The 9,846-nt window shown below is 45.8% G+C and overlaps 2 protein-coding genes across 7 annotated transcripts; one reads left to right on the forward strand and one right to left on the reverse strand.

Moving 5' to 3' along the window:
- Positions 1-315: 315 nt before the first annotated feature.
- METTL23 (methyltransferase like 23) lies at positions 316-6,249 on the forward strand. Of its 2 annotated transcripts, XM_012535132.3 has the most exons (5): positions 316-448; positions 4,222-4,326; positions 5,334-5,571; positions 5,654-5,738; positions 5,898-6,249. In XM_012535132.3, the coding sequence occupies exons 2-5, from the start codon at positions 4,243-4,245 to the stop codon at positions 6,061-6,063; spliced, it is 573 nt and encodes a 190-aa protein (XP_012390586.1). In that variant the 5' UTR covers positions 316-448; positions 4,222-4,242; the 3' UTR covers positions 6,064-6,249. The 2 variants fall into 2 exon arrangements, with proteins under 2 accessions (XP_012390586.1, XP_012390585.1); XM_012535131.3 differs by lacking the exon at positions 316-448 and having other exon boundaries at positions 4,238-4,307; positions 5,332-5,571.
- A 251-nt stretch (positions 6,250-6,500) lies between these two features.
- Positions 6,501-9,687, reverse strand: SRSF2 (serine and arginine rich splicing factor 2). Of its 5 annotated transcripts, none has more exons than XR_001119925.3 (4): positions 9,119-9,687; positions 8,587-8,897; positions 8,205-8,308; positions 6,501-7,575 (listed from the first exon to the last, which is right to left on the reverse strand). XR_001119925.3 is itself a non-coding variant. In XM_033438592.2 (3 exons), the coding sequence occupies exons 1-2, from the start codon at positions 9,478-9,480 to the stop codon at positions 8,594-8,596; spliced, it is 666 nt and encodes a 221-aa protein (XP_033294483.1). In that variant the 5' UTR covers positions 9,481-9,687; the 3' UTR covers positions 6,501-8,308; positions 8,587-8,593. The 5 variants fall into 5 exon arrangements, 2 of the variants coding, with proteins under 2 accessions (XP_033294483.1, XP_004275565.1); XR_004486379.2 differs by having other exon boundaries at positions 6,501-6,957; positions 7,467-7,575; positions 8,205-8,897; positions 9,119-9,686; XR_004486380.2 differs by lacking the exon at positions 8,205-8,308 and having other exon boundaries at positions 6,501-6,957; positions 7,467-7,575; positions 9,119-9,685.
- Positions 9,688-9,846: the final 159 nt, after the last annotated feature.

Genomic DNA, 9,846 nt, shown 5'->3' on the forward strand with positions numbered 1-9,846 from the left:
CCACCTTGCTGCGGCCCCGCCTCTCCCGCACCTCCTTGCGGTTCGCGTCACTTCCGGCAGCCAGCAGTTCTTTCGTGGCTGGCTTCCGTCAACCTCAGAGTAGGGGCCTCCTGTCTTCTGTGTCTCGTTGGCCGGGTTTCGGGTCTGTTCTCGCCACGTGGCCATTTCGTCGCCCGAGGGGTGCTTACCCCCTTTTGCCGTCGGGTAGTAGCGACCCGACGTGGCGCCGGGGAGACGGCCCGAGCCGGTCTGAGAGCACCCGAGCGTGCAGCTTGGCAGCCTGGCGACCCGGCGCCCTCCCCTGCTCCCGGCCTGCCCGGGGGCCACCGACTCCCCTCCGACCGAGCGTGGTCTCCGAGGGCATGTGGTCCGGGCCAAGAGTTTTCGGTTCTCGGAGGAGCCGGGCCTGGGAGCTGAGGGGGCCGTGCTGGAGGTCCGCGTCCCGCAGGTGCGTGCGGAGGCACCCGCCGGGAAGCGCATTGGGGCTGGAGCGGTTCTCGGCCGACCAGGGGCTATAGGGAGGGGGGTCCGCGGCTTCCCGCCTTAGGCTGGACCACAGAGCGAAACGGTTTGGTACGAAGCCGTTTGGCAGATTAAATGTCCTTCAGTAAGAAATTTGAAGACCCTGCTAGGAAGGAGACCTTTCCATACCTAATATTTCTTGCCAGAAAAGTGGCATTCTTGACACCTAATATTTTTTTGATCTTGTTGAAGGGCTTCTTAATTCAGTTTCTGGGGGCGGGGGGAAGAGATTTCCCACCCTCACTAACCAAATAAAGTTTCTCAGGCTGGCATTGCTTCCTTTCAGCTCATGGCTGACCCCGAACTCTCTCAAGAGCAATTATATTTTATATACCTCCAGTTTTTCAAAGCACTTTCACGTTGCAGTGTTTCATTTTTTTAAACATCTTTGTTGGAGTTTACTTGCTTTACAATGTTGTGTTAGCTTCTGCTGTATAACAAAGTGAATCAGCTATGTGCATACGTATATCCCCATATCCCCTCCCTCTTGCGTCTCCCTCCCACCCTCCTTTTCCCTCTCCTCTAGGTGGTCGCAAAGCACAGAGCTGACCTTCGTGTGCTATGCGGCTGCTTACCACTAGCTATCTATTTTACATTTGGTAGTGTATATATAACAATGCTATTCTCTCACTTCGTCCCAGCTTACCCTTACCCCTCCCCGTGTCCTCAAGTCCATTCTCTACATCTGTGGCTTTATTCCTGTCCTGTCCCTAGGTTCATCAGAACCTTTTTCTTTTTCTTTTTAGATTCCATATATATGTGTTAGCATAAGGTATTTGTTTTTCTCTTTCTGACTTACTTCACTCTGTATGACATACTCTAGGTCCATCCACCTCACTACAGATAACTCCATTTCTTTTTATGGCTGAGTAATATTCCATTGTATATATGTGCCACATCTTTTTTATCCATTCATCTGTCGATGGACACTTAGGTTGCTTCCATGTCCTGGCTATTGTAAGTAGTGCTGCAATGAACATTGTGGTACATAACTTTTTTTTTTTACATCTTTATTGGAGTATAATTGCTTTACAATGGTGTGTTAGTTTCTGCTTTGTAACAAAGTGAATCAGTTATACATATACCCCCATATATACCCTCTCCCCATATCCTCAAGTACATTCTCTAGTAGGTCTGTGTCTTTGTTCCTGTCTTGCCCCTAGGTTCTTCATGACCTTTTTTCTTTTTTTTTCTTAGATTCCATATATATGTGTTAGCATACGGTATTTGTTTTTCTCTTTCTGACTTACTTCACTCTATATGACAGACTCTAGGTCTATCCACCTCACTACAAATAACTCAATTTCATTTCTTTTTATGGCTGAGCAATATTCCATTGTATATATGTGCCACATCTTCTTTATCCATTTATCTGTTGATGGACACTTAGGTTGATTCCATGTCCTGGCTATTGTAAATAGTGCTGCAATGAACATTGTGGTATGTGACTCTTTTTGAATTATGGTTTTCTCAGGGTATGTATATGCCCAGTAGTGGGATTGCAGGGTCATATGGTAGTGTTCTGTTTTTAGTTTTTTAAGGAACCTCCTTTTTAAGGAACCTCCTTATACTGTTCTCCATGGTGGCTCTATCAATTTACATTCCCACCAAAAGTGCAAGAGGGTTCCCTTTTGTTCATACCCTCTCCAGCATTTATTGTTTGTAGATTTTTTGATTATGGCCATTCTGACCAGTGTGAGGTGATACCTCATTGTAGTTTTGATTTGCATTTCTCTAATGATTAATGATGTTGAGCATCTTTTCATGTGTAACAGCAGCTGGTGGTATAGGTATTGGCAGTAGCAGTTTAAATGAGAAACAGCTTAAAAGGAGTTGAAGGCTGGAGTGGAACCCATTTCTGGCAGTTTCTAAATGCCTGCACGTTGAAATACCCCTTTGGATTTTTTTTGGCTGCGCCACGCGGTGTATGGGATCTTAGTTCCCCGACCAAGGATCCAACCCGTGCCCCTTGCAGTGGAAGTGTGGAGTCTTAACCACTGGACTGCCAGGAAAGCCCTCCCGACCTCCTTTGGATTTCTTCCCAAATTTAGGGAGTGGGTGAAGATAGGCCTTGTGAAAACAGATACACTTTTTTTTTTTTTTTTTAACACCTAAATCTGCATAACTCACTCCTCAGGTCAGAAATCCTTCATTGTACTCCTGGGTAAAATCCACCAGGGCAGGCATTTTAATCATGCCTAGCATATTTTAGGCGCCAATATTTTTGTTGAGTGTATTGAATGATTAGGTTCAGAACTTCAGTTCCTTCACCTTTGATATTTTTACCTCTTCAGCCTCCTTTCCTACCTCCCCAGGAGGGGCACCCTTTGCTCTAGCAAACAAAGTCTTGCGATTTTGCAGTTTAGCAATCGCTAACTTTGTATACTTACTTTGTACTAGGTAGTTTTCATCGAATCTTCCTAACCTTTCTATGAAGATAGTATTTTGCAGTTGAGGAAACTGAAGCACAGACAGGTTAAATAACTTGAGTGAGGTCACACAGCTAGTAAATTATAGATCTCAAGTTTGAACTCAGGCAGGCTCGTTCCGGAGTCCTGGGCTATGTTACCTTGCCTCCCTAAATACCATGCTCTCATCATTCAGTGCCTCCCCAAAGGCTTTGTAAGTTGCCTACCTTCCTAACTGCAGGATTCAGCTCTAACTCAAACCTCTTCTAGGATGTCATCCTAGAACACCACTGTTCCTCCTTCGCATTACCAGGTTATGCCTGTGCTTAAAATCCTCCAGTTATCTTCTCACTGCACTTAAATAAAAGCAAAGCTTCCCGTGGCCTACAAGACCTCACAAGTCTGGCCTCTGCCTTGCCTCTGACCTGTGCTTGTACTGCGCAGCCCTGCCTCCAGCCTTCAGGCCCACACTGCCAGGGCTCTCTGTGCCCAGTGAGAGGTTTTTCAGTTCCTGCTTCAGGGCCTTTGCCTGAATCATTCTCTCCCCATCTCGAGTAGACCCCTTGTGGTCACTGCCCACTCCCATTTCTCTCACATTACCCTGTTGTATTGTGCTTGTTGCAACCAAAAATATCCACTTGCTTACTTGTTGCTTGTCTCTCCCCAGTAGGAGATAAATATATGTGTATGTAGTTCATATTCCAAGAGAGTTACATCCTCAGCCTATAATAGGCACTAAGCCACTCAGGCCCTGGATAAACTCTTGTTGAGTAAGTGAAGGTATGAAGAATGCCTATCACATGGTATTGCAATTTTTATATCCCGACGCTCCCCCCACCATAGGATGCAAACTGGAGAGAGGGAACTGTTGTTTTTGTAATGGATGCCAGTGCCAAGCGCTCAGTAATTGCTGTATAAATATTCTTTTTTAAAAAACAAATTTATTTTTGGCCGCATTGGGTCTTCATTGCTGCGCGGGCTTTCTCTAGTTGCGGCAAGTGGGGGCTACTCTTTGTTGCGGTGCTCGGGCTTCTCATTGCGGTGACTTCTTGTTGCGGAGCACGGGCTCTAGGCTTGTGGGCTTCAGTAGTTGCAACACGCAGGCTCAGTAGTTGTGGTGCACAGGCTTAGTTGCTCCACAGCATGTGGGATCTTCCTGGACCAGGGCTCGAACCCGTGTCCCCTGCCCTGGCAGGCGGATTCTTAACCACTGCGCCACCAGGGAAGCCTTGTATAAATATTCTGACTTCCAGCATGAGTTATTTATGGCATACAAAAAAATTCTTTTCAGGTCCTGCATCTTCAATATGGAATGTATGTTTGGCCCTGTGCTGTGGTCCTGGCCCAGTACCTGTGGTTTCACAGAGGATCTCTGCCAGGAAAGGCTGTCTTAGAGGTACAAGTGCCCTTGAGGTTTGCAAAAATCCTAGGTTATTTTCCAATTTAAGTCTATATGCTGGTTATTGGGTTTTGTTAGGTATTTTTTAAGTCAGGGATGATCTGGCCAGTTTGTGAGGCAGGTGAGCTAAGAATGTTTTTAAAAGTGTTTAAAAAGAAAGTATGCACCAGAGACCATATGTGGTCCACAAACACTAATATTTACTGTGTAGCCTTTTAGTCTTAAAATGTATCCCATGCTTTCTCACCACTCCATCTGGCTCGACTGCTGAAGGCTTACAGCAGAAATACTATGCTTAAACCCAAAGACTAAATACAGAAGCTTAAGAACATCTCTTAACTTTTGCAAAACCATGTAAATGAAATGAAGGCATTTGGTGCTTACTCCTGGCCCAAAGTAGTGATGATTGTCAGCAATTCGGTAAAGGTCGGGAATCTCTATGCCCATCCTCAAACAGGAAGCGTGTGTTTCAACTGATGCAAATAGTAGTATTTATGAAGGCACTCCTTGGTATTATTCCTTAGTATGTTTAAGCTCCTTGCTGCTCTCAAGACCCAACTGGAAAATCCCGTTAAATATAAGGAAGTCATGTTTCAGACCTGTCAGGTTTTAGTCACATGAAGGCTATTTATAATTGGTAGTAACAACTGAATGGCTGGTTGTGTATCCACATCACCCACTGAGCTTTTAGAGAGCTGGTGTCCTTTATAATTAGCTCCTTATAGATCACAGACCCCCACAGTTCAAACCCGTTTAAGGGTTGTCAGAATTGAGGGCCCTTTAAAATGTTGAAATGGGCTATAACTCCTTTGACCCAATTAGAACTGCCATGACAAATCTGGAGGAAGCGCCACATAGTAAAGCAGTGTTAAATTATGGCATGTTTTATAGATATGGCAAACTATCTTTACACATTCACCAATGCAAGCATGAAATGAGAAATCATTTGCCAAGATCCATTAATTCTTTGCAGTTCTAAGCAAAACCTTTAACCTTGTCATTAGATTGGAGCTGGAGTGAGCCTTCCAGGAATTATGGCTGCAAAATGCGGTGCTGAAGTAATACTGTCAGACAGTTCAGAGCTGCCTCACTGTCTGGAGATCTGTCGGCAAAGCTGCCAAATGAATAACCTGCCTCAGGTGCATGTTGTGGGACTCACATGGGGTCATGTATCTCGGGATCTTCTGGCTCTACCACCGCAAGACATTATTCTTGCATCCGATGTGTTCTTTGAACCAGAAGGTAAACCTTTTTTGCTCTTCTCAGTAGTAAATTTAGTCAGAGGTACAATGGAATTAAAGTCTATTAAGTTTTTTCTTCCCAGACTTTGAAGACATTTTAACTACAGTTTACTTTTTGATGCAGAAGAACCCCAAGGTCCAATTGTGGTCTACTTACCAGGTAAGAAGGTAAGCCTGAACAATCCTGCTTTACTCCCAATTTTATTAAAAGTTAACCCAAGCCTTACTACTCTGCTCATTCAGTGTGTAGTTTAAGGATATAATGAGAATATATCTAAAGCAAAACAGGAAAAGCTTGGTTTTTTAAAAATAATTTATTTTTTTCAGTGCTGACTGGTCACTTGAAGCTTTGCTCTACAAGTGGGACATGAAATGTGTCCACATTCCTCTGGAGTCTTTTGGTGCAGACAAAGAAGATATAGCAGAATCTGCCCTTCCAGGAAGACATACTGTTGAAATGCTGGTCATTTCCTTTGCAAAGGACAGTCTCTGAATTATACCTAAAAGCTGTTTTGGGACAATGTCAATACTGATTAGCAACCTGGCAAGCCAACTGTGTGACTCAGACCACTTCAGCTTGAGTACAGTGGATCTGAAGATGGTCAGATCGGTTGACTTTAGATTGTGATGGGTCACATAACCATTAAAACAAAAATTAAAACTCCTATAAGAAAAAGAACTTCGATTGTTCCTAAGTCATTAAAATAGGGCATAAATTAGGTTATGAGAAGAGGGTTACTCAAAACCTTAACAAAGTGCTACCTTAGAGCATTGAGGATAGTAGGTACTTAACTGGCATTTCCACTTTATAACTTAGGGGGAAAAAAATCAACTACTAAACATTTCATTTTAATTCTATACAGTCAGTAACATTCACAAGATAATTGCACAGGTCTTTCAAATAAACGGGGGAAAAAAGACCAAGACATATTCTGAGAAAAGCTAACACCAAGAAAACGTTTTAATTAAACTACAGAAACAATGGTTATAGTACAGAATATTCATGAGCAAAAAGATACACCATGTTATAAGTACTTACAAAGTTACAAACCATTTGTTTCCTTAACATTTTCCACATTTTAAGTTCATACATGAAGATGATCGGATTTACCATTTTTTGAGGGGGGGGGAGAGGAAGAAAAAAAAAGGTGTATTTATCATCGCTAGATGTGCTCACTGTATGCTCCGTTATTTATATGCAAGGCCCGGGTGACTGGAAGTGCAGTTGTCAGGCATTTTAATAAACTGGACAGCCATTTGTTTCTGCACGACAAGGCATCTTTACACAGGAGCAATCAGGAGAAAACAGGAAACAGCCAAGCACTCTGCACTGCAACACGCCACCTTAACAGCTAACCAGCATTACTCAACTGCTACACAACTGCGCCTAGTGCACAAAAATACATAAGAGAAGAGATTAGAATTGTGTTTGGTAAACAATCCTTTTTTTTTAAAAAAAATCAAGTCTTTTCACCTGAAAAGTCTTTATACAAATTTGGGTTCAGTTTACCATTTAGACCTGAAGGTAAATAACATATACAAACAATTTACACCAACTTTCGTAGGTTTTTAATTTTAAGGTATGAAGGCAATGTTGAGTCAATCTCTTGACAGCTTTAGGCTGTGTGTAATGGCTGCACACGTTTCCTTAAAAGTCAGGAGGCCACAAATTAGGTTACCAATCTGTTTAATTTCAAACAAAAAAAGTCAGCACTATATAAACAAAAAGGAAATTTTACCTCAAATATCCAAGCCAATAATGAAATCTGAAGTCGTTCACCTCACTAAATTACAAGAAATTTGAATAACAGCAACAAAATGGCACATAAAATGAGTTTGCCACCTGAGGCAAAGCTTAAAACAAGTAAAAAGTTAGACAAAATGTTACAAAATAACCTTTTCAATAGCCAGTTGCTTGTTCCAAGGACTCTTCAGTGGACTGAGTACTACTGAGTACGTGGGTCCTTTTCCCCCAAGTCTTCCTTTATGTTGCTTGTCGACACATCTAGGTTTGAAAAAAAATAAGTTCAGTTTACCTTCCATTATTATGAAATCACCAAAGGTGCACATGGTTTTAATTTCAGTACTTACTAAGGGTCTGGTGAAACCAGTAGGTTACAGAAAGGTTCCAACCAGCCACTGATCAGTTTTTTAAAGGCCCAATTAAGAAAATTTCACAAAGGCTACCATCAGCGTTAGAAGTTTGTGTTTATGTATTCTTGGCCAAATAACCCAGGTGAAAAATGGTAAGGGGGGAAAAAAGAAAAGAAAAAAAAAAGAGGGCTGTATCCAAACAAAAGCAACTCGAGATCAGACAATTAGTCTACATTTTAAGTTTTTAGTGTTCAAATGAAACACATTTGGCATTTCAGAATGCTTTAACATCTGAGCTACTTAGGGCCCTTTCCTTTTAAAAAATAGGACCAAACAATTTGAGAGTTAAAGACACACTATCCTTTCCCCACCCAGTGCAATCAATACCTGTAAACTTTTGGTTCCAAAAGTTCATTGCTTCGTTTTTGCAATTCGTTTGCGCCACATCCATTAGAATATGAAGTCCCAGTCAGCACAACAATAGTTGAACTGATTGTTTTCTCTAAGAGGATAGTGCATCTTTAACATTTAAAGACAAACCTGCTCCAATACACGCCCACAGAAACTGGTCCCTGGAGGATCAGCCAAATCAGTTAAAATCTGCAATACTGGCCAATATTCTTTTATCAAACAGGAGACCGCAGCTTTAAAGGGGAAAATGCAGACGTTGGATAAAAACAGCAAGAAATAGTCATTTTCATTAATAGGTCTCAAAACAGTTTACGAAACAGCCATTATTATCTAAGCTTCATACACATCCTTTCTGCAGACCCCTCTCTTCAGTTTTACTCCCAAAGCTGAGTTAGCTCAGAGCAGCACTCCTAACATGAGGAGTCACTTTTATATTAATCGGATCAAAACAACTACTCCAAACCCCATTTCTGAATTCGGGCCATGAGTCTCGGAGCCCCGCAGACATTACCATTTGCTTAAGAGGACACCGCTCCTTCCTCTTCGGGAGACTTGGGAGGACTCTTGGATCGCGACCTGGACTTGGATTCCCTCTTGGACACGGGCGGAGGACTCCTGGACCTAGACCTGGACCTGGACCGCGAGCGAGATCTGGAGACAGACGAGGACTTCGACTTGGACCTTCGCGCCGATCTGGACTTGGAGGTTGATCGCGATCTTGACCGAGTACGGGACCGGGACTTGGAGCGGCTGTAGCGAGATCGACTCCGGGACCTGGACCGGCTCCGACTCCGGGATCGGCTGCGGCGACGCCGCCTAGGGCTGCGGGCAGGGACGGCGGCGCGTTAGGGTTCCGCGGCCCCGCCCGCCCGCCCGCCCGCCATTATCTCGCCGCCAGACGCCATTTCCCTGGTCGCGAGAAGAGGGCCCCCGCCCTCTCGCGGCTCGCCGGCTCTGCCCGGCCGCCACCACGTGTCCCCGGCAGGCCTTTGTGAGTCACCCAGGCCCTCCCGGAACCCCGGCCGCGACGCCCACCCGCTTACCTGCGGCTCCGACGTCCGTAGCCACCGCCCCCGTACCTGCGGGGCGGGGGTCCCCGGCGGCTATGGTGCGAGTCCGGGGGGCGGCCGTAGCGCGCCATCTGCACCCGCAACTCGCGGCCGTCCAGCACGGCCCCGTCCATGGCGTCCATGGCGTCCTCAGCGTCGCGCTTGTCGTGGAAGCGGACGAAGGCAAAGCCGCGGGACTCCTTGGTGTAGCGGTCCCGCGGGATGTACACGTCGCCGACGCGTCCGTACTTCTCGAACACGCGCCTCAGGGTGTCTGGCGAGGTGCGGTAGGTCAGGTTGTCCACCTTGAGGGAGGTCATGCCCTCCACATCGGGAGGCGGGCGGCCGTAACTCATGGCTCTGAAGAGTCGGGCCGGGGCCCGTGACTGCGCGCCGACGGACTAACGCCCCGGCGGGCTCGCGCGCTCGGCTGCGGCGGCGGTCTCGTCAGCCTAGCTCGGCTCGACGCCGCGCCTCTCCCCTGGCCGTTGGTTTCCGCGTGGAAACGTTTGGGAAGGCCTGACTAGGACAACTCAGAAAGCGCTACGCACCCGGCTCCACCAGAGAAGCAACTGGGCCGGCGGCCGGCTCCAGTGCCCGTTTATATCCCTCCTCACAAAATGGCGCCCGCGCCACCCGGAAATGAATCCTCTGATTGGCTCGTCTCGCCCCGCCCCGTAACGTCCCTGCCGCGCGCCCCGCCCTTGTCCGGCGCGCCTGCG

Source organism: Orcinus orca, chromosome 19 (assembly GCF_937001465.1).
Source record: "Orcinus orca chromosome 19, mOrcOrc1.1, whole genome shotgun sequence".
Taxonomy (NCBI): Eukaryota; Metazoa; Chordata; class Mammalia; order Artiodactyla; family Delphinidae; genus Orcinus; species Orcinus orca.